Raw genomic sequence first — 22,511 nt, 5'->3', positions numbered from 1 at the left:
TTGAGGACAACGGGCGGGTTATGTGGAGATCTCAGATTTAAAAACCAAAATTAAAACCCCGTTTGAAGGGCCTCTGGAGCGCGTTGCAGCAAAGACGGCCGAAGGTCAGGGCAGAAAACATTGGCACAACAACGCAGCATCGCAGCATGAACCTGGAGGTCGCTTCCAAGCTGGCACATAGGAAACGAGCTCTGGCTGCTTTGCGTAAACTGAAGCGACCGACGCGAGCCCGAGGCCGCGGCTGGATTTGTGCCCAGGCCAGGCCGGGCCGCAGCTGCGTGTTGCCATGGTAACGTGGCCCGGGTTTCTAAGCAGGGAGGGACCTGGAAGAGCAGAAGGAGGAGAGGAAGAAGAGGAGGAGGAGGAAGAGGAGGCCGCAGCCTTAGCACTGCAGGGGTGAGGGGGCGAAGGCCGGGGGTGGGGGGAGGGAGGGTAGGTGGGTGGGTGGGTGCATGGGGGCCTGGGCTGGCGGTGTGTGTGTGTGTGGGGGAGAAGAAAGTGGCTCTCCCGCCCCCACCTCCCCACCCCCGTAATCCCGAAGCCAGGCCCTGCACGATGGGGAAACCCTCAGGATGCAGCACTGGTCCACGTTGTCATGGATACGGGATGGCGCACAGGGAGGATAATGGCGGGGATGTGGTCCCCCTAGGGAGGGACAGGAAGAAAGCATCCGGAAGGCGAGATTGGGGTGCAGAAGCCCCCCCGGGGTGTGTGTATGCATGCATTTGCTGCTGTGTGTGCAACGTTTGGTGTGTGATTGCGGGCAACCATCAGGCAGAGGCGTCCCAAGCACATTTACTCAGAAGTAAGCCCTGCTACATCCAGTGGGGCTTGCTCCTATAGGAGTAGTCCCATGGGCATGGATTGGCCTTTGATTGGCAACAGATTTATGAGGGAGAGGGGTGGCGTTATGTTGTGATGAGGATGAGGATGATTGTCGTTTGCAAAAATAATTGTTAAGATGGCTGTTGTTGGCGTAGAAGAAAATACTTCCTCCCTCCTCTAGGGTGACCCTATGGAAAGGAGGACCGGGCTCCTGTATCATTAACAGTTGCATAGAAAAGGGAATTTCAGCAAGTGTCATTTGCATATATAGAGAACCTGGTGAAATCCCTCTTCATCACAACAGTTAAAGTGCAGGAGCTATGCTAGAGTGACCAGATTTAAAAGAGGGCAGGGCTCCTGCAGCTTTAACTGTTGTGATTAAGAGGGAGTTTCACCAGGTTCTCCATATATAGAAATGACGCCTGCTGAAATTCCCTTTTCAATACAGCTGTTAAAGATACAAGAGCCCTGTCCTCCTTTTCATAGGGTCACCCTACCTTATAGGCTCCTTCCAACTCTACTATTCTATGATTCTATCTTTAACAGTTGCATAGAATAGGGAATTCCAGCAGGTGTCATTTGTATATATGGGGAACCTGGTGAAATTTCCTCTTCATCACAACAGTTAAAGCTGCAGGAGCTATACTAGAGTGACCAGATTTAAAAGAGGGCAGGGCTCCTGCAGATTTAACTGCTGTGATGAAGAGGAAATTTCACCAGTTTCTCCATATATTCAAATGACATTTGCTGAAATTCCTTTTTCAATACAACTGTTGAAGATACAGGAGCCCTGTCCTCCTTTTCATAGAGTCACCCTACCTACTCAGTCATTGGGAAAAATATAACCATAACCCTGGTTTGTGTAGGCTCCAGGGAAATGTTTGGTAGCCGCTGACTGTGGTGGAGAGCTGAGGAACGTCGGATTCGAATGAAGCCCAGTGCTTTTGGCAGTGTGTGCGTGAGGATGTTGGTTTTGAGGCCAATTTGCTGTTTTGAGAAGATGCATTTCATGCATGGTATGTGTGTGTGTGTATGGGTGCCAAAACTGCATGATCAGTCCAAGGAATCACTTGAAAAGGCAATGTATTTAGGGGTACAGGCAGTGGAGGCTGGTGGCTCCCATGTCAGCGGGCCATGGAATCCGCTCCGGGTTTCAGTCATTACCCATTAGAACTCTAAAGGAACTCTCTCCATTACACCTTGACTGGTTCTGACTGAGACCTGGAGTGGATTCACTGCCACACTGACATCGGAGCCCCCAGTCTCCGCCACGCACAGGTGAAGCCATGTGTGATCTGAGGTCACTCCTCAAGGTTTTGTCACTATATTGTAAGTAGTTAGGGCAGCAAAATGGTTTGCTGCTACATCAGCCATGTGCTAAAGCCATGGGGGGCACCTGGTTGGGGAACATGGTGCTTAAAGCGATTGTGTGAGTGCTCCAACCTGTGCTCAGTTTGCCAACCAAACCACACTTATCACGACAACATTCACCTCAGTGGCGGAGGCACCATTGAGGTGAATAAGTAAAACGAATGAGGCCTAGGAAAATAGTATTTTGGGCCTGAGATGTGAATTCAAGTCCTACCTCAGTAGTGGATTCAAAATGGGGGTGGGGTGTGTGTGTTTCATCTTGCTTGTCAGGGCAAGCCGTGGGAAGACTGCAAAGGTTTTGATTATGAAAGCTGCTGTGAAAAATGAATGATCGCCAAAAAAAGCATATTTTCATCTGTGCTACTAGCACAGCTGTGGGTTGGGCCAAGAGGTGGTGTGGATGGACCTTGTGAACTTCTGGCCGCCTCTTCCCCAGTTTGCAGATGAGGCCTGTTTCTTTGGCAGGGCTTCTCCTTCTCACAGCATGGAGCACCATTTTGTCATAATCTACTTAACCAACTTTTAGGAGGCTGACAAAGGAGACCGATGAAGCAATCGGGCCCGGTTGTGAAGCGATTATCCCCCAGCTGTAGATTTATTTGGTCATTTGTGTGTCTTTTCCCTTCTTTTAAGTCAAGCCTAAGCATTAGGGAATGTGGAGTAGTTCTAAATATGCATACCTTTGGTTAAATTAACCTTTGCGAAATTAGCTGCGGCAGCGGTTTGTTTCCCTGCTCATTTAAGGGGGAGATCGTGACTTTCCATGGAGATGCCTTGATCTAATGTAAATCTTAGGACTGCTCCTGGGTCACGAGTGAGAGAATCACCCCCTACCCCAGATATGTGGGTCCACCGCTTGAGAGTGAGAGAGACAGAGAGACTGCAGGGGTGCTTCCAGACAGAGGCTCAGTTCACACAACACATTAGTCAATGCAGTATGAAAACTCCACTCAACAATTGAGTTTTTAGGGGGTCCTCCCCACACAACATGTTCTAACTCCACTGTTGCGTGACTGTGGGCTACCATGGAGTTGAGTAAAAGCAATGCGACATTTGATTGACAGTTCCTCCACCCTCTCTCCTCCCCAGTCCTCCTGATGGTATCCCATCAGCCATTGCTGCAAAAAAAAACAATCCTAGAGCAGCACTCACTCCTTTCACCACTCTTGCCTGAGAACTCTGTAGTCAATGGGAAAAGTCCACTCGATTAACGGGAAACTCCACGGAGCTCTCCACACAACACAATGGTTGTGCAGGAACTCTCCTCTGCACAGCGTGGATATTCAGTGTGGAGTGTTTTCTAAAATATATGTATATATATCTCCACCATGGGGTGGAGTTTTCCTTCCAGACAACACATTTCTCAAGGTTGGTGTAAAAACTCCACTGTGGAATTCTAAAACCACTGTTGAGAAACGTATGTTGTCTGAACTGAGCCCCAGTCTTAGAACTAGCAACCAGTAGGCATTGTGCAGCCGTTCCGTCTTTTCTTCCTTAACAGATTTTCTGTGTTAAGAGAAAAGATGGAAGAAGTCATGAGTAAACATCACCTGGTCCCTCCTGTAAAAGCCCATGAATGAGGCAGGGATTTGGGGCTGTAAAAGCCTTGCCTGGAAGCACCCAAAGTGGAGAAAGAGACTTATTTGTTTATTACTGTTGGTCTCCATTTTCAAGACACTGGCATTTTGGGTCTCCTTCAAAATGATGGCTGCAGGTGTCTTAAATACATTCCAGCCTTCTCTGCTGGTGACTCTTTCCACCGAGGACCCACACTCTGAGTTAGAAGCATGTCAGCACTTCCACGCCAGCAAAGAACGTGCTTGCCGTTCCATGCGCGTGATGCTCAGCACCTCCACTGTGGCAGAGCTGAGCGCAAGGCTGGCTGCCCCTTGACCCTGCATCCTTTTCCTCCCTTCCAGGAGCTCTGATGACTAGTGCCTACGCTCCCCCTTAATGGTACTCATTTGGAGTAGGAAAAGCCGCACGTACCCACCAGGCTCCATCTGCAGAGTCAAAGGACCTCCCTTACCCAGCTCTCCTCTCCTGGGCAGCAGACGCGTCGGCCGTGAGATGAGCACGGGGCTACGGAGCTAAGCGAGTGCAGCAGGCCTCTTCAGGGAGGGGCCGGCCTTCTCAGCGGCGCAGGTTGCCTGGCCCAGGATGGAATCGCGGACAGAGAAGGGGGATGAGGCTGAGAATGTGAAGATCACAGCCCAGCTGCTGAAAGCCAAGACGGGCGAGTTTGACCTGGAGTCCATCTTGCTGCTGAAGCTCAGAGGCCTGGGTATCGCGGACCTCGGCTGCCTCGGGGAGTGCGCCAGCCTGGAGTGGCTGGACCTGTCCGGGAACGCCATCACCCACCTGGGCCCCCTGTCCTCACTCAAGGCTTTGGCCGTCCTCAACATCTCCTCCAACCGTATCGCCAACCTGGAGCCTCTCGGGGGCTGCGAAAACCTGCAGAGCCTCAACGCGGCCGGCAACCTGGTGAGCAGCCTCCAGCAGCTGCAGGGCCTGACGGGGCTGCAGCACTTGGAGAGCCTGCGCCTCAGCAACCCCATGGGGCGCCTCAACAACCCCATCTGTGCCTCCGTGGGCTACCGCGTGGCCATGGCGGAGATGTTCCCCGGGGTCAAAGTGATCGACGGAGAGAGGGTCTCTGGGCGTGGCAGCGAGCTCTATCAGCTGTGCAAGGACCTCGACAGCTCCCTCAAACGCTGCCCCGGTGCCAACGGGGCAGGCATGGCCGAGCTGGTGGGATTCACCAAACCCTGGGTGGAGGAGGGGTACTGGGATGTCCGGCCGGCCAGGAGGAGCTCCATCATGGAAGAAGCCTACAAGCAGTTCAACGAGGTCCTCCAGGAATGCCGAGAACTGAGCAAGCGAGCGGATGACACGATCTCCCAGGCGGAGCGGGCCCTGAACATCCGCCCCGACTCAAGCTCCTACCTGTTTTGAGCAGCCTGGGGCATCACTGTCCTTCCTTTGGTGTTGGCTAATCACTTCCTCTCCTTGATATCATTGTTGATCTCATGGGCCCCCCTGGTGCCTCTGTTTCATCCCAGCCCCGGCCCCAAACTAAGTGAGTTGTTAGCATGAGGCAGACCCAAGCCCTTTGCTGAACCCCTCGCCCCTTTCCCCACACAACACCAGGCTACCTGGTCCTACTTCTCCACCTCCTGTGAGGAGCGTCCATTCAAAGGGAATCAGGATCAGGCTTTAGAGCGATGGGGCTGCAAGGCAGGATAATCAGCTCTGGATCACCAGTGGCAGCTCAGCTCCCGTTGGAGCTTTCAGGCTTCATCTGGGCGACATTTAAACTCCTTCTAAAAAGGGCTTTAACGGTCACGGTGCTCTCGTTCTCCCACCAGTTTAGGTCTGAGAACTGTAGCTGGAGGCCAGGAGCTCTTCAACGTAATTCTTGCCCCCTACGTCCTGCCTCTACGTCACTTTGCCACCCAAGGGTGGTAATGGCCACCTGGTTCTGTGGGTTATGGGCTCGTGACCGGGTCAGAGGGACTTAAAGAGCGGGGTTGATTTGGCAGCCTCTGATTGCACGTCTGCGCATGTGTGGGGCACCAGGCAAGATCAACGACGATGGGCTGAAAGTGCTCTCGGAGAGAAAAAGGGGACCCCCGAACACAGGCAATCCAAGGGGGAGGTGATTGCACCGCAAGCTTTTGAAGAGGGGGGTGTCAAGAGGCTGGGGGCGCCTCAAGTAGGAGGTGAGCCAGGGCTTGGGATCTGGGGCTCGGTAGGTGCCTTCCCAGGGTTGCATGCTGTGTTGAAGCGACATGGGAATGTTGTGCAAGTCTTGCCTATGGAATAAACCTGATGCGCCTCTGCCCTGCTGCCTGGCTCCCTGGCCTTTCTGCTTGCGCTGTGTAGTGCCTGCATTGGCCTCTGTGCTGTGGGTCCCACCGTTCACACCCTCCCATCCAGGATGGCCTTCCCTGAACCTTTGAGAGGTTGATGCCTGCCGCGCGCTGTCTGCCCCGGTGCCTTCTGCCTGTCCCTTGGTCCTCTGCCAGGGGTACATGGGCGTGCCTGCCCTCTCTGGAACGCCCACTGCAACAAAGCCAACGCCTGCTGCCTCCATCTATCTTTGTGAGCCTGGCACCTCTGCTGCTGCTCATTATGACAAGGGGGAAGGTGCTATGAAGAGCCCTGAAGCTGTAAGCCCCCAGCCAGGATAACGTTTATTCAGCGGCCTGCTCTGGCCCCCTGGATTCCACCAGCCGTTTGGGGGCCTGATTCTGAAGCTATAAGGGCTAGCAATTCTGCAGCCAGAAGAAATTACACCAACTAAATAATCTTTGCAATAAAACGTGGCCTTTTCGTTTTACGCAAGATAAAAACCCACTTGCAACGTTCTGAAACTGAAAGGTGACGCTCTCTGGATGCTGACCGCACAGACCCTGGTCGGCCGCAAGCATTTCCTGCCCTGGGCCAGTTCATATTTTGCCACCTGCCCCCCATGCTGAGCAGTGTAGCAACAGGCGATTAACCGGTCAAGAGTTGACCAGGAAACTATTTCTCCATTTTCATTTTTCACTTCTTTGCTTCCTCCCTTTTATAACTCCCTCAGGGCGGCTGGTGGTGACCAAAAAGACACCAAAAGGTGATCAGAAGGCATCTGCCCAGCCACTGAGCTGCTAAGCCAGCTTGCCCCAACCTGGCGCCCTCCAGATGTGCTGAACTGCCAACTCCCTTCATTCCAGCAATTCCTCCTTGAAATCACTTTGCGGCATGAATATGAAGCCTCCGTGACCCATTTTTATTATGTAGGAATAAAAAGCGACAGAAGGAGAGTTGGCTTAAGGGAAAGCGTGGGCTTCGGAAGCAGGCTCCTCTGTTACCAGTGGTCCCAGTCTTACGGTGCTGAGACCCAAACTGGTGGGCGTCCTGCTTGTTTCTATTAGGAGGACAGCGGCTTCTTTTCTCGATAGTCAAGGAGTAGCCTGTTCAACATGGCGGCCCGTCTAGGCAGGGAGAAGGAGAGGGAACGAGAGGGTTATCGTTAATGGGGACCCTGGGTGGATTTTGACCTTAACCATTGGTCTCTCTGTGGATTTACCAGCGTGGTGCCATTCAGAGCATGAAAGCCACCATGTGCCAAGATAGGGGCTGACCCAGGCAGTGGCCAGGTGCCCCACTCGAGACCTTATCTTCTAACATCTGCAGTACCTTGCCTTTGAAACCCGTACCGTCTTTCCAGCCCCCTGCCTAAGTTCTTTCTGGGTGTATATCAGCTGATACGCCAGCTGCGCCCCTTCTTAGAGTCAGAAGACCTAAAGACAGTCGTGCACGCACTGGTAACCTCAAGGCTTGACTTCTGCAAGGCGCTCTACATAGGGCTACCACTGTACCTAGTTCGGAAGCTTCAACTACCGTATTTCTTCAATTGTAAGACGCCATCGATTGTAAGATGCACACTAATTTCAGTACCACCAACAGAAAAAAAAAACCCAAAGACACACCCGCGATTCTAAGATGCACCCCATTTTTAGAGATGTTTACATGGGGAAAAAAGTGTGTCTTAGAATCGAAGAAATAGGGTAGTTCAAAATATGGCAGGGGTACATCTAGGGGTGAGCATATTACCCCAACATTAAAATCACTCCACTGGCTGCCAATTAGTTTCTGGGCAAAGTACAAAGTGTTGGTCATTACCTTTAAAGACCTAAATGGTTTTGGTCCAGGTTACCTGCGGGATCGCCTTCTCCCATACAGTCCGCCCCACACACTCAGGTCCTCTGGGAAGAATCTGCTTCAGCCAGCAAAAACTAGGCTGACATCAGTTTCCCAGAGGACCTTTTCTTCTGTTGCCCCCAGATTGTGGAATGGCCTGCCGGAGGAGATTTGTAAAATTAACTCTCTGTGTGATTTTAAGGCAGCTTTAAAGACTAGCCTTTTCCGGCAGGCCTATCCAGATCAATGTAAAATCAAGAATTTTTAAGATGTATTGATTCTGTACTAATGTTGTTCCCCGCCTCGATCCAAGGGGAGAGACGGGTAAGAAATAAATAATTATTATTATTATTATTATTATTATTATTATTATTATTATTATTATTATTATTACTATCCTCATCCTCATCCTCCTTGAACTAAGGGATGCCCAGAAATGACGCGTTCTTTGCAAAACTTCCCATTATGTTGACTGGACTGCCCTGCCCAGCCCCGTTCTCAGGCCACCAAAAACTCCTCTGAATAAAAAGCCCCCATGCTGCTTCCAGAAGACGCTCAAACTCAGGCTCTCTGGTGGGGAGTCAAGGGCCAGGCCACTGGCATTGATCTCTGCGCTCCCTTGCCATCATGGTCAGGCACAGAGACAGCTTTCAAAGGCACTCTGGGTCGCCCTTAAAGGATGGGATGGGACATGGGGGTGGAGGTGGGGCTGGCCTCTCAGAGGTGCTAGTGGATGAGGCAGACCCAGTGGAGGCTGGTGGCTCTGATGTCAGTGGGGAGGGGAATCCATCAGCAAATGGTGTTTTGGGCTGCATTAATAGAAGTATAGCTTCCAAATCACGTGAGGTACCGGTTCCTCTCTCTTCGGCCATGGTTAGGCCTCATCTAGAGTATTGCGTCCAGTTCTGGGCTCCACAATTCAAGAAGGACGCAGACAAGCTGGAGCGTGTTCAGAGGAGGGCAACCAGGATGATCAGGGGTCTGAAAACAAAGCCCTATGAGGAGAGACTGAAAGAACTGGGCATGTTTAGCCTGGAGAAGAGAAGGTTGAGGGGGAGACATGATAGCACTCTTCAAAGACTTGAAAGGTTGTCACACAGAGGAGGGCCAGGATCTCTTCTCGATCCTCCCAGAGTGCAGGACACGGAATCAAGGGCTCAAGTTAAAGGAAGCCAGATTCCAGCTGGACATCAGGAAAAACTTCCTGACTGTTAGAGCAGTACGACAATGGAATCAGTGACCTAGGGAGGTTGTGGGCTCTCCCACACTAGAGGCCTTCAAGAGGCAGCTGGACAACACTCTGTCAGGGATGCTTTAGGGTGGATTCCTGCCTTGAGCAGGGGGTTGGACTCGATGGCCTTGTAGGCCCCTTTCAACTCTGCTATTCTATGATTCTATGATAATGTGCAGACCTCTCCTTAAGAACATCAGAAGTGCCATGCTGGATCAGGCCAAGGGTCCATCTAGTCCAGCACTCTGTTCAACACAGTGGCTAACCAGCCATTGGCCAGGGACCAACAAGCAGGACATGGTGCAACAGCACCCTCCCACCCATGTTCCCCAGCAAGTGGTGCCAAACCTTGAAGGATGGGAGTCTGGAAGTGTCTGGAACAATGCTTTGGATACATGGGAAAGCTGCCCCTGGTGTCCCATTGTGAGCACAATACATTCTCTTCTTTGCCGTGGGTTTGGCCAGGCATGTCCACAGCAAGCCACCTTGGGGGCCCATGTTGCCCTCTGGCGGAGCGCTTACCATGCAGTCTGCTCATGGGAGCATTAGCTTGGCTGCCCTTTGGAGAAGGCAAACCTGCCGGGCAGGTAACGATCCTCGTGCGCGTTCTTGACGTTTTCACACTCCTGATTGTGCCTCCTCTTCACCTCCTGCAGGAGCAATCAGAAGGGTACGGGGGGGGGGGGGTGGCTGTGAGCTCCGCATCTAAAGGAGGGTCAAGGGTCAGAAGCCCTGTGTCACCTGAAGCCCTCTCAGAGGGGTTTGGTCAGTGTGCAACATCACCCCACTTCCGCCGCAGGGAACCACAGGGGCTGCTCCCACAAAGACTTCACTCGCCTCTTGAATGGATCGCCTACCCTGTCTTAAGGCTTAGCAATCACATGGAAATAAAAATGCTTCTCTGTTTTGCCAAAGGGCCCAGAGTCAAAGAAAACAGAGGCTTGAGGAAAGAAAGCAAACAAAGGAAAGGAGGAGGAAGAGGAGGAGGAAAAATGTGCTTTCGATAGAAATAAAATGGAGGCAGCTAGCTCAGAAGCTTCCTAGAGCAGCCTTCCTCAACCTGGGGCGCTCCAGATGTGTTGGACTGCATCTCCCAGAATGCCCCAGCCAGCTGGCTGGGGCATTCTGGGAGTTGTAGTCCAACACATCTGGAGCGCCCCAGGTTGAGGAAGGCTGTCCTAGAGCAAGGGTGCAAACTGATTAAAGAAACCTCAGTCAATCAGTTCATTCATTAATAGAGTAAATTTGCACAAATCCGCACGATGAGGAAAACAACAGCTCAGCTGCAAAAATGCACAAAAGCAAGAGCTCCGTGTGCTAGAGCCACCTGCCTTGCAGGCAGAAGTTCCCCGGTTCGATCCCCGGCTTCTCCAGGTAGGAACCCCCCCCCCCCGAAACCCTGGAGCACCGTGGCTGCCAGTCAGTGTCGACAGTACTGGCCTAGATGGACCAAGGGACTGACTCCATTATCAGGCAGCCCCCTACGTCCCTCTTCATGCCTGTCACTTATTTACTCCTCCCCTTTGCAATTCATTCAGCACGTGAACATTCACAGAATCCCATCCAGGTGGGCTGGTCCTTTATAGGAGCTCCTAACCTTTGGGGGGCGATGGGCACATTTGGAGTGTCGTGGGCACTCTCGCAACAATCGTCGGGGCTTTGGGGGCACTCACAAAATGGCTGCCAGAGTGAGGGTCACAAAACACCCGTTTTCTAGAAGGCAAAAAAAGAGGGGGGGAGTAATTTACTGAAGAAATGGGGGCTGAACTCCAAAACACAAAACCTTTTTCTTTCTTTTTGAACTTAACAGTTTTCTGTATAAACTGATGAGGCTCAAAGACTTGGACTCGGTGGCCTTGTGGGCCCTTTCCAACTCTGCTTTTCTATGATTCTATGATTCTATTCGGCCCTGGTTAGGCCTCCTCTAGAGGATTGCATCCAGTTCTGGGCTCCACAATTCAAGAAGGACGCAGACAAGCTGGAGCATGTTCAGAGGAGAGCAACCAGGATGAGAAGGGGTCTGAAAACAAAGCCCTATGAAGAGAGACTGAAAGAACTGGGCATGTTTAGCCTGGAGAAGAGAAGATTGAGGGGAGACATGAGAGCAATCTTCAAATACTTAAAAGGTTGTCACACAGAGGAGGGCCAGGATCTCTTCTCAATCCTCACAGAGTGCAGGACATGGAATAACGGGCTCAAGTTAAAGGAAGCCAGATTCCAGCTGGACATCAGGAAAAACTTCCTGACTGTTAGAGCAGTACGACAATGGAATCAGTTACCTAGGGAGGTTGTGGGCTCTCCCACACTAGAGGCTTTCAAGAGGCAGTTGGACAACCATCTGCATTGAGCAGGGGGTTGGACTCGATGGCCTTGTAGGCCCCTTCCAACTCTGCTATTCTATGATTCTATGAGTCTATGATCTCAAGTCTATGAAAGACAAGCAAACTAGCCAAGAATACCCTATGTGGTCCAGAGGCATTCTTGGAAATAAGGATGGTTCTGGAGACTGGCGCTTTTAAAAGTACTTTAAATTACTTTTTAAAGTAATTTTAAAAGGGTGTTGTTGTTTTTTAAAAAGGAAGGACCGGGAGGCTGCTGTGTACCGAGAGAGAGGTCTGTGGACACAGCGGTGTTGATGGCCACCATGTTGGAGACTCCAATGTTAGACAATCTCCAGAGTTAATCTAGCTGCCTTCCTTCTTTCGCTCCCTAGTCCAAACCTTGGAAGTCGGGGTTGGGGATAGGTAGACTGGGGTGAAGGATATGGAAGTGAATATCCCACCTGGAAGACTGGGCTCTGATCTGACAGGCAGTGCAATGATCTGTCCAACACGCTTTCAGGGTCAGTGGAGCCAAATTTGATGCAAGCCAGGCACGTCTGCCTTCTCTGCACAGAAAGAAAGAGAAGAGAGACGGAGCAAGAGAGATCGTGACAACTTCCACAAGAGACGCCTAGCTAAGTTTTTGCTTTCCCCAAATGAGTAAAAATCAATCAATGGATTGCTTTGTTGCTAGGAAAGTCCATCCCCTCCCCCTCAGCTACTGTGACAATTTCAGCTAAGAAAACAGACATGTGGAGGGAGGGAAAGGTGGCAGATGTCATAATCCCTGCTAATTGAACTCTCTTGATGATTTTGCCCTTGTGAGCCCTGACTCCACTACACCACGGCCCTCTGGGGCACATTGGGTACCTCGTTCCCCAGCACATCCTACACTGAAGACACACAGCTCTATTTCTTCTTCTCATCTTCATCAGGTGAGGCTGTGGATGTGCTGAACCGGTGCCTGGCTGCGACAATGGACTGGATGAGGGCTAATAAACTGAAGCTCAATCCAGACAAGACTGAGATGCTGCTGGAGGGTGGTTCCTCTGACCAGATGGTAGGTGTTCAACCTGTTCTGGATGGGGTTGCACTCCCCTTGAAGGAGCAGGTGTGTAGCTTGGGGGTTCTCCTAGAACCATCTCTGTCCCTTGAGGCTCAGGTGGCCTCGGTGGCATGGAGTGCCTTCTACCAACTTTGGTTGGTGGCTCAGCTACCTCCCTATCTGGACAGGGATAACCTAGCTTCAGTTGTCTATGCTCTGGTAACCTCCAAATTAGATTAGGGCAATGCCCTCTATGTGGGGCAGCCTTTGAAGACGGTTCAGAAGCTACAGCTTGTGCAACATGCAATGGCCGGATTGATAACTGGAACCAGAAGGTTCAAACATATAAGACCCACTCTGGCCCGCTTGCATTGGCTGCCTGTATAATTTTGATTTATTACATTTATATACCGCCCCATAGCTGAAGCTCTCTGGGCGGTTTACAAAAGTTAAAAACAGTGAACATTAAAAAGTATACAAAATTTAAAACCATCAAAAACACAAACAGTATGTTTCCAAGCCCAATTCAAGGTGCTGGTTTTAACCTATAAAGCCCTACATGGCTTGGGACCACAATACCTGATGGAACGCCTCTCCTGACATGAACCTACCCGTACACTGCGCTCAACATCTAAGGTCCTCCTCCGAGTGCCGACTCTGAGGGAAGCTCGGAGGCTGGCAACAAGGGAGCAGGCTTTTTCGGTGGTGGCCCCCCCATTACGGAATTATCTCCCCAACGAGGCTCGCCTGGTGCCAACATTGTTATCTTTTTGGCGCCAGGTCAAGACTTTTCTCTTCTCCCAGGCCGTTAACATATACTGAGTTGTGCTTTTTTTAACTGACCCCGGAATAATTGTTTTAAATGGATATTGTTGTTTTTATGCTTTTGATGGTTTTAAATAGTTGTATATTTGTTTTTAATGTTCACTGTTTTTAACTTTTGTAAACCGCCCAGAGAGCTTCGGCTATGGGGTGGTATATAAATGTAATAAATAAATATAAATGCCGCTTTCCCCAGCACACCTACACTCATTGAATGATGTCAGATATGTGGACAATCAGCCTGCCCTATTTCCTGGCAGTTGTTGACGGGCAAAAGGACCAGCCTGGGGCAGGGTCTTCTGCATATCTTGGTTGCCGTCATTGAGAGGGATTAGGTGAGTGATGCCACCACGAAACAGGGTGGGGGGCCTGTGCCAAAGCCACCTGTCCACAACTCCACACTTTTAGGGACTGCTACTGCTATGGGGGATGAGATTCCTAATTTATGGATTTGTGGGTTTTTTAATTGCCTCTTACATTATGATGGTTTGGACTCCCCCCAAAAGAGGTTCATTACATTTTAAAAAAACCAAACATATACAGCTTTTCAAAAGATAAAGTGAGCCCCAACTGGCATGATGCGGAGGCGGCTTCTGGCTTACCCCGCCCGCCTTGATGTGGCAGCTGTGTGTCCTCCGTTGCTGTTTCCTGCAGTGAGTCTGTGCAAGTTCAACCTGCAGTTGGACAAAGGTCCCCATATTGAGCACCTGGAACCAAACAGAACCCACATGAGTATAGAAAGGTCGCGCACCCCACACCCCGCAAACTGTAACAAGATGGGCAACCCAAGGAGCACTAAGCAGCCAGCCCACAGAACCCTTCACCCATAAAAAGTGTTCAATCGATGCTAGCAACTCTCTGCAATTGGCAGCTGGCATCCAAATGTTTCCAAGTGACGAGTATCTCAAAGACAGTGTAGTCCTGGGCGTTTCAGCTGTATCACTCTTTCACTCTGCTCAGGTCCCGCTGTCTTCATGAGAAGGGCTGTAACTCAGCTTTGCATGCTGAAAATGTCAGGTTGAATCTTCAGGTAAGGCTGGAAAAGACTGGTCCGAAATCCTGGGGAGCTGCTATCAGCCTCTGGAGTCTACACCAGCCCCAAAATCCAGGCTAGTCACAGCCGAGTCCCTGTCCTCCTCCCTCCCCACCCCTACACCGGTATGGTGTAGAAAGGGCCTAAGCTACATGAACTGATTGTCTTGCCTCAGTATATTTATTGATTGGTTTGATTTGTACCCCACCTTTGTACCAAGAAAAATGGTCCTCAAGGCAACTTACTGCCTTGCTTCATCCACAAAAGTTTGTGCCACAATAAACCAGGCAATATGTTTTCCAATCCTGCCTCGCTCTGCACTCCCAACTACATCTGGCTTCCAAGAGCCCTAATTCTTAGCTATTGGGAAGCAGCTGGAAGGGAGAACGAACAATGCTTGTTTAATTACAAGACTTGCACTGGATGATGATGATGATGATGATTACATTTATATCCCGACCTTTTTTCCTGCAAGGAACCCAAGGCGGCGTACATAATCCTCCTTCTCTCCACTTTATCCTCACAACAACAACCCTGTGAGGTGGCCCAAAGTCACCCAGTGGGTTTCCATGGCCGAGTGAGGACTACAACTGGGATCTCCCGACTCCCAGTCCAACACTTTAGCCACTACACCAAACAATACACACATACACACACACGGATTTGGCAAAACTCCAGCTGTTAGAAAGTGATATCTGATAAGTTCTGAATAGGAAGAGTGCCAATAAATCACAAGTCTCTTACTAATTAAGGAAAGAAATATTATATTCCAGGCTAATAAAAGCACAAAGCAAATCCCTCCAAAGAATTGCAATGTGGGAAGGGCACAGTGTAGCCCAGCTTTCTCCAACCTGGTGCTCTCGAGATGTGTTGGACTACAACTCCAGTCAGGATGGGAATGATGGGAGATGCATTCTAACACACAATTCGACGGCACCAGAAGCTGGTGTAGTCGTTCTATTCACAGTTAGAAAATCACCACAAATACAAAAAATGCGGATGCAAGCAGACGTCGCCATCTGGATTCTCTTTTTTAAACTCTGAGTGAACGGAGGATGCCAATTCCAAAGAAAACCACTAGTGTGGAAGCAGCCCAATATGGCTAGCCTTCTGGAACAGCATACAAAGTAGTCTTAAATTCGTCATATATAAGATTCTAACTTGGGCTTCTTCCTGGCATTTACGTTCACAAAGGAATACATGCTGGTCAGTGAACATCTAATCAGAGAATAGGTATTAACCCCAGAGGGAGAGGCTAACATGAAAACATAAGAAGAGCTGTGCCGGATCAGACCAAGGGTCCATCTAGTCCAGTTTTCTGTTCACACCATGGCCAACCAGAATGGAAAACACACAAGCAGGACATGAGTGCAATATTAACCTCCCGCCCATATTCCCCACCAACTGGTGGACATAGCCATACAGCTTTTGATACTGGATGAAGCATATAGCCATCAGAGCTAATAGCCATTGATAACACCAACCTCCAGGAATTTGCCTACTCCCATTTTAAGCCATCCACACTGGTGGCTATCATGTCTTTTGGTAGCTAATGCCATCATTTTAGCTATGCGCTACATGAAGAAGTACTTCGTCTTGAATCGCTCACCATTTAGCTTCATGAAATAGCCCCAGGTTCTGCTTTAATGAGAGGAAGGAAAACATCTCTCTAACAACTTTCTCAATGCCACACATAATTTTAGACACCTCTGTCAGGACACCACTTTTTTCTTCTCATCTAAAAAGACTTCATTGGGGAGTTGCTCCAGCCCCTTGATAATTTTTGTCGTCCTTTTCTACACTTTCCCCAACTTTACAATATCCTGGGCAGAACTGTACACAGTATTCCAAGTGTGATCGCACGTCTGATTTGCATAAGAGCAGTATAATATCGATACTTCTATTTTCAAGTCTTTTTTCATAGAATCATAGAATAGCAGAGTTGGAAGGGGCCTACAAGGCCATCGAGTCCAACCCCCTGCTCAATGCAGGAATCCACCCTAAAGCATCCCTGACAGATGCTTGTCCAGCTGTCTCTTCAATGCCTCTTGTGTGGGAGAGCCCACAACCTCCCTAGGTAACTGATTCCATTGTCATACTGCTCTAACAGTCAGGAAGTTTTTCCTGATGTCCAGCTGGAATCTGGCTTCCTTTAACTTGAGCCCGTTATTCCGTGTCCTGCACTCTGGGAGGATCGAGAAGAGATCCTGGCTCTCCTCGTGTGACAACCTTTTAAGTCTTTGAAGAGTGCTCTCATGTCTCCCCTCAATCTTCTCTTCTCCAGGCTAAACATGCCCAGTTCTTTCAGTCTCTCTTCATAGGGCTTTGTTTCTAGACCCCTGATCATCCTGGTTGTCCTCCTCTGAACATGCTCCAGCTTGTCTGCGTCCTTCTTGAATTGTGGAGCCCAGAACTGGACGCAATACTCTAGATGAGGCTTAACCAGGGCCGAATAGAGAGGAACCAGTACCTCACGTGATTTGGAAGCTATACTTCTATTAATGCAGCCCAAAATAGCATTTGCCTTTCTTGCAGCCATATCACACTGTTGGCTCATATTCAGCTTGCAATCTACAGCAATTCCAAGATCCTTCTCGTTTGTAGTATTGCTGAGCCAAGTACCCCCTTCTTGTAACTGTGCATTTGGTTTCTGTTTCCTAAATGTAGAACTTGGCATTTATCCCTTTTAAATTTCATCCTGTTGTTTTCAGCCCAGCACTCCAGACTATCAAGATCACTTTGAAGTTTGTTTCTGTCTTCCAGGGTATTAGCTATCCCACCCAATTTTGTGTCATCTGCAAATTTGATAAGTGTTTTTATGATCCGCAACATGGAATTTTCCCTTTTCACAGCAGCCACTCCCAGGGTCGACATCTTTATCAAGCTGGCCATCACAACCCCAAGATCCCTTCCTTGGTCTGTCACTGCCAGCTGAGACCCTGTCAGCATACATATGAAGCTAGGAACGGTGGGTTCTTTTTTCATCCACATGCATCACTTTATACTTGCTTACATTAAACTGCATTTGTCATGTCGATGTGCATTCCCCCAGTCTGGAGAGAGAGTTTTGGAGTTCTTCACAATCTCTTTTTGTTTACCCACCCGAAATAATTGGGTGTCAGCAGCAGCCTTCCCCAGCTTGGTGCCCTCCAGATGGTGCCCAGGCATTTTAACAGCATTTAACAACGTTAAGTTTGTTTTCAATGGACCCCAGAATTGTTGTTTTAAATGGATACTGTTGTTTTTATACTGTTGTTTTTATGTTTTTGATGGTTTTTAAATTTTGTATACTTTTTAAGGTTTACCATTTTTAACTGCTGTAAACCGCCCAGAGAGCTTCGGCTGTGGGGCGGTATATAAATGTAATAAATAAATAAATAAATAAATATGTTTTGGACTTCAACTCCCATCAGTCCCAGCATGACTAGTAGGCATGAATGTTGGGGGTTGTCATTCAAAACATCTGGAGGGCACCAGATTGGAAAAGGCTGAGTGAGGCGGGAATTACTGTTGCAGAACGCCTATTGATTCTTTTCCAGTAGGAGGAACTGTCCTTTTACATGGCTGATAATTCCACCAATTTACCCAGAACAGATGTTAAACTAACTTGCTGTAGTTTCCTGGATCCCCCACCCCTCACGAATCCCTCTTTAAATATTCCAGTCCTCTGCTACATAGGACAATATTGTGGACCTGTTAAAATATTCTTGTTAGATGATCAGCAATTTCACATTTGAGCTCTTAAGAACTCTTGGGTGGATACCATCTTAACCCAGTGATTGGTTACCTTTCAATATTTCAACAAGATCTAGAATTCCATCTGTTGTTGTCATCAAGAGGCAGCTGGACAACCCTCTGTCAGGGATGCTTTAGGGTGGATTCCTGCATGGAGCAGGGGGTTGGACTCGATGGCCTTAGAGGCCCCTTCCAACTCTGCTATTCTATGATTCTATCATCATTGTTTGCCTCAGTTCCTCAGGCTCCCTTTCTTAAAATATCAGTGCAAGCACAAGTATCTGTCCGATGTCCTCTGCAGTGGAGACAAAAGCTAAGAATTCAATTTCTCTGCAATCTTCTTATACTCCTAGTATTCCTTTAACTTCAACCAACACCACACCCTTGCTTTTTGCTTTTGCCATTCCTTGTGGGATTTCCCATTTTGTTGGATTCAACCACCCACCTGGCCAGTTCCTTGCTTGTATTTATTATCATCATAATTTATTTATTTATTTATTTATTTATTTATTTATTTATTTATTTATTTATTTATTGTCTTAATGACATTAGCAATATGTTCCTTGAAATCCTTTTTGCTTCCCTTATTGCATGTACGTCTTTTGTGCGAATTTATCTTCCTTTGGGCAAGACTTCCATTTTCTGAAGGAAGCCTTCTTTTCTCTAAGAGCTTCCTTGACCCTGCTCGTTAACCGTGCCGGTGATTTCTTAGACTCGGTGCTACCTTTCCTGACCTGCAGTATGTCATCTAGCTGAACTTTTTAGGATGTGACTTTGAGTAACTCCCAAAGTAGTTGATTGGTTGCGTCATAAGTTTATCCCAACAAAGTGGTGGATTTGTTCACTTGTCTTTGCCCACACATGGTTGCTTTCACCAGGCATGTGTGGGTAGGATTTCAAGAGGTTTGGTTGCTTAAGAGACACCTCGCTCACCCCTCTATGCACATTTCTCTTCTCACAAGGCACACTCACCTCTTCGATGACATCGGTCACGGCTTGTTCCTTGAACACTGACCGCACAAGGTTTCTGCTGTGGAAGAAGTCCAGCAATAGGTCCACAGCCTGTTGCTGGATGGGTGACTGGCTAGCATCAACCAGGGCCAGAAGGCCCAAGCACAGCACAATCAGCCTTTTCATCCTCGCGTAGCCCAAATGGATCTGCTTTCCAGGCTGCACACTTGTGAACTCCCCTCTGAATCTGTTGATCTTGGTCGGTCATTAACTGGTTCCCCGTAGAGATGTCCCAGGCGCAGTCTCCTCTCCTGCCCTCTGCCCTCTCCAGTGGTTGTTTGTTGATTTATACCCAGGAGATGAAAAAGAGGGGCGAGCAAAGGGCGTTGACAGCTGACTGCTGAGAAAAAGGACAACAGCGGCTTTACTCCCACCCTCGGCCTCCAACCCCTGGCCAAAGGGGTGGAGTGTTCAGGTCTGGTTTCCTTTTGGTGTTGTTCCTAAGTGTCCAACAAATGTGGAAATAAATATAGGGGCCTTTCCCAGTGGTCTGGTTGCACACAGAGGAGGAGGAGGAGGAGGAGGAGGAGGAGGATTTATTTCATTTCATTCCTCCGCCCAATAGCCGAAGCTATTCGGGCAGTTTACAACAATTATGAGTTGTTCTCCAACAAATAGCTTCTTCAGAAGCGGACAATTGGCTTGGGAACAACTATGAAGAGGAAATTAGTCTGCAAATATTTTACAGAAGAGAGGAATGCTTTGTTAGTATGCTTACCCCCCTGCCAATTGGACAGGCAATGGATTCTCAATACCGGTAATGCAGAAAGGGAAAGACAGAGGCAGAGAATTTGTGTTTTCCCAAGGAGTGGGGCAGGCGCTGGGGAAATGGAGAGGCAGGGCTTGGGGAACTCTAAGTGGGAAAACCCAAACAGACTACTGTAATGGGCTCTACATGGGGCTGCCTTTGGAAACTTCAGCAGACCCAGTATTTATTTCATTTATTACATTTCTATATCTCCAATAGCCAAATGCTGCAGCCAGACTATTGACTGGGACCTATTCTAGGGAAGGTCACCACAGCATCATTGGCGTCTGGTTGGATTCTGGGCACAGAGAGGTTTCTGCCCTCTCTGTTGTCCTTCTGCCACCAAGAATTTTTTTTATTATTCAGGCGTTCGCATATCAGCTGGTCTGTTGTTTTTAATTGATTGGGTGCTATAACTGTTTATTTCTTTCATTGTTGGTTTTCATTGTGGTTTTAACTTATTTCATTCACTGTTGTGTTTTAATTAATGTTTTCTTTATCATTTGCATTGTACTGTTAGTTTACCTTGAGCACCATTTGGTGGAAAGGTGGGATATCAAATAAATAAATAAATAAATAAATAAATAAATCACAGAATCGCAGAGTTGGAAGGGACCTATAAGGCCATCGAGTCCAACCCCCTACTCAATGCAGGAATCCACCCTAAAGCATCCCTGACAGATGGTTGTCCAGCTGCCTCTTGAATGCCTCTAGTGTGGGAGCGCCCACAACCTCCCTAGGTAACTGATTCCACCGTCGCACTGCTCTAACAGTGAGGAAGTTTTTCCTGATGTCCACCCATAATCTGGTTTCCTTTAACTTGAGCTCGTTATTCCGTGTCCTGCACTCTGGGAGGATCGAGAAGAGATCCTGGCCCTCCTCTGTGTGACAACCTTTTAAGTATTTGAAGAGTGCTACAATGTCTCCCCTCAATCTTCTCTTCTCCAGGCTAAACATGCCCAGTTCTTTCAGTCTCTCTTCATAGGGCTTTGTTTCCAGACCTCTGATCATCCTGGTTGCCCTCTTCTGAACACGCTCCAGCTTGTCTGCGTCCTTCTTGAATTGTGGAGCCCAGAACTGGACACAATACTCTAGATGAGGCCTAACCAGGGCTGAATAGAGAGGAAGCAGTACCTCACGTGATTTGGAAGCTATACTTCTATTAATGCAGCCGAAAATAGCATTTGCCTTTCTTGCAGCCATATCGCACTGTTGGCTCATATTCGGCTTGTGATCTACAACAATTCCAAGATCCTTCTCGTTTGTAGTATTGCTGAGCCAAGTGTCCCCCATCTTGTAACTGTGCATTTGGTTTCTATTCCCTAAATGTAGAACTTGGCATTTATCCCTATTAAATTTCATTCTGTTGTTTTCAGCCCAGCACTCCAGCCTATCAAGATCACTTTGAAGTTTGTTTCTGTCTTCCAGGGTATTAGCTATCCCACCCAATTTTGTGTCATCTGCAAATTTGATCAGCGTTCCAAAGTACCAAAGTCATGTGGTACTTTGTCAAAAGCTTTGCTGAAGTCAAGATATATGACATCCACAGCATTCCCACAGTCCACAAGGGAGGTTATCCTATCAAAAAACGAGATCAAATTAGTCTGACAGGATTTGTTCCTGACAAATCCATGTTGGCTTCTAGTAATCACTGCATTGATTTCAAGGTGTTTACAGATTGACTTCTTGATAATCTGCTCCAGAATTTTCCCAGGGATGGATGTCAGACTGACTGGTCTGTAGTTCCCAGGTTCCTCCTTTTTGCCCTTTTTGAAGATAGGGACAACGTTAGCCCTCCTCCAGTTGTCCGGCACCTCACCCGTCTTCCATGATTTTGCAAAGATAATAGACAAAGGTTCTGAGAGTTCTTCTGCTAGCTCCTTCATTACTCTTGGATGCAGTTCATCGGGCCCTGGAGATTTAAACTCATTCAAGGAAATTTGGTGTTCTTTGACCATTTGTTTATCAATCTCGAACTGCAATCCTGCCCCCTCAACTTCTGCTTCACTTTTTCCAGGGGGGTCATAGACCCGCTTTTGGGAGAAGACCGAGGCAAAGTAGGAATTGAGCACTTCAGCCTTTTCTTTGTCGTCTGTTATCAATTTGCCATCCTCATTAAGCAGTTGAACCACCATTTCTTTCCTCTGTCTTTTACTACTCACGTATCTGAAGAAAGCCTTTTTATTGCTTTTAGCATCCCTAGCTAATCTCAGCTCATTCTGAGCTTTAGCCTTCCTGACGCCATTTCGGCACTTCTGCGCCACTTGTCTGAACTCTTCTTTTGTAGCCTGGCCTTCCTTCCACTTCCTATATGTATCCCTTTTTGTTTTCAGGTCATCTCTAAGCTTTTTGTGGAGCCACATTGGTTTCCTCTGTTGTCTTCTATCTTTTCTCCTTGTTGGAATTGTTTGTAACTGTGCCTTTAAAATTTCCTTTTTTAAATACTCCCACCCATCCTGCACTCCTTTTCTCATTAGGCTCCCTTGCCACGAGACCTTACTTATTATAGTTCTGAGTACGTGTATGGCTATGCTCGACTTTTGTCTCCTTCATAATCAAGAATTCAAGTATGACGTGGTCACTTTCCCCCAGAGTTCCCGTGACTGCCACTTTATCCACTAAGTCATCCCTATTGGTCAATAACAAGTCAAGGATTGCCGATCCTCTAGTTCCTTCCTCCA

At 48.4% G+C, this 22,511-nt stretch overlaps 2 protein-coding genes across 3 annotated transcripts; one reads left to right on the top strand and one right to left on the bottom strand.

The window, feature by feature from the left end:
• Positions 1-241: 241 nt before the first annotated feature.
• LRRC61 (leucine rich repeat containing 61) lies at positions 242-6,038 on the top strand. Its single transcript, XM_063130300.1, has 2 exons — positions 242-396; positions 4,116-6,038. Exon 2 carries the CDS (start codon positions 4,357-4,359, stop codon positions 5,149-5,151), a length of 795 nt encoding a protein of 264 aa, XP_062986370.1. The 5' UTR covers positions 242-396; positions 4,116-4,356; the 3' UTR covers positions 5,152-6,038.
• Positions 6,039-6,949: 911 nt separating this feature from the next.
• On the bottom strand, positions 6,950-19,420 carry RARRES2 (retinoic acid receptor responder 2). Of its 2 annotated transcripts, XM_063121915.1 has the most exons (5): positions 19,044-19,419; positions 13,906-14,010; positions 11,898-12,002; positions 9,638-9,765; positions 6,950-7,175 (listed from the first exon to the last, which is right to left on the bottom strand). In XM_063121915.1, exons 1-4 carry the CDS (start codon positions 19,206-19,208, stop codon positions 9,661-9,663), a joined length of 480 nt encoding a protein of 159 aa, XP_062977985.1. In that variant the 5' UTR covers positions 19,209-19,419; the 3' UTR covers positions 6,950-7,175; positions 9,638-9,660. The 2 variants fall into 2 exon arrangements, with proteins under 2 accessions (XP_062977985.1, XP_062977993.1); XM_063121923.1 differs by lacking the exon at positions 9,638-9,765 and having other exon boundaries at positions 19,044-19,420.
• Between the last annotated feature and the right edge of the window lie 3,091 nt (positions 19,421-22,511).

This window comes from Elgaria multicarinata, chromosome 1, assembly GCF_023053635.1.
Source record: "Elgaria multicarinata webbii isolate HBS135686 ecotype San Diego chromosome 1, rElgMul1.1.pri, whole genome shotgun sequence".
Lineage (NCBI taxonomy): Eukaryota > Metazoa > Chordata > Lepidosauria > Squamata > Anguidae > Elgaria > Elgaria multicarinata.
This window is presented reverse-complemented; position numbering and strand designations above follow the sequence as displayed.

Coding starts and splice junctions, on each gene's coding strand:
- RARRES2 (XM_063121915.1), bottom strand. CDS start 19,208: ATGAAAAGGCTGATTGTGCTGTGCTTGGGCCTTCTGGCCCTGGTTGAT. Junction 14,011..19,043: donor TGACCGATGTCATCGAAGAG/GTGAGTGTGCCT, acceptor GTTTGGTTCCAG/GTGCTCAATATGGGGACCTT. Junction 9,766..11,897: donor ATCAGAGCCCAGTCTTCCAG/GTGGGATATTCA, acceptor TTGCTCCTGCAG/GAGGTGAAGAGGAGGCACAA.
- LRRC61 (XM_063130300.1), top strand. CDS start 4,357: ATGGAATCGCGGACAGAGAAGGGGGATGAGGCTGAGAATGTGAAGATC.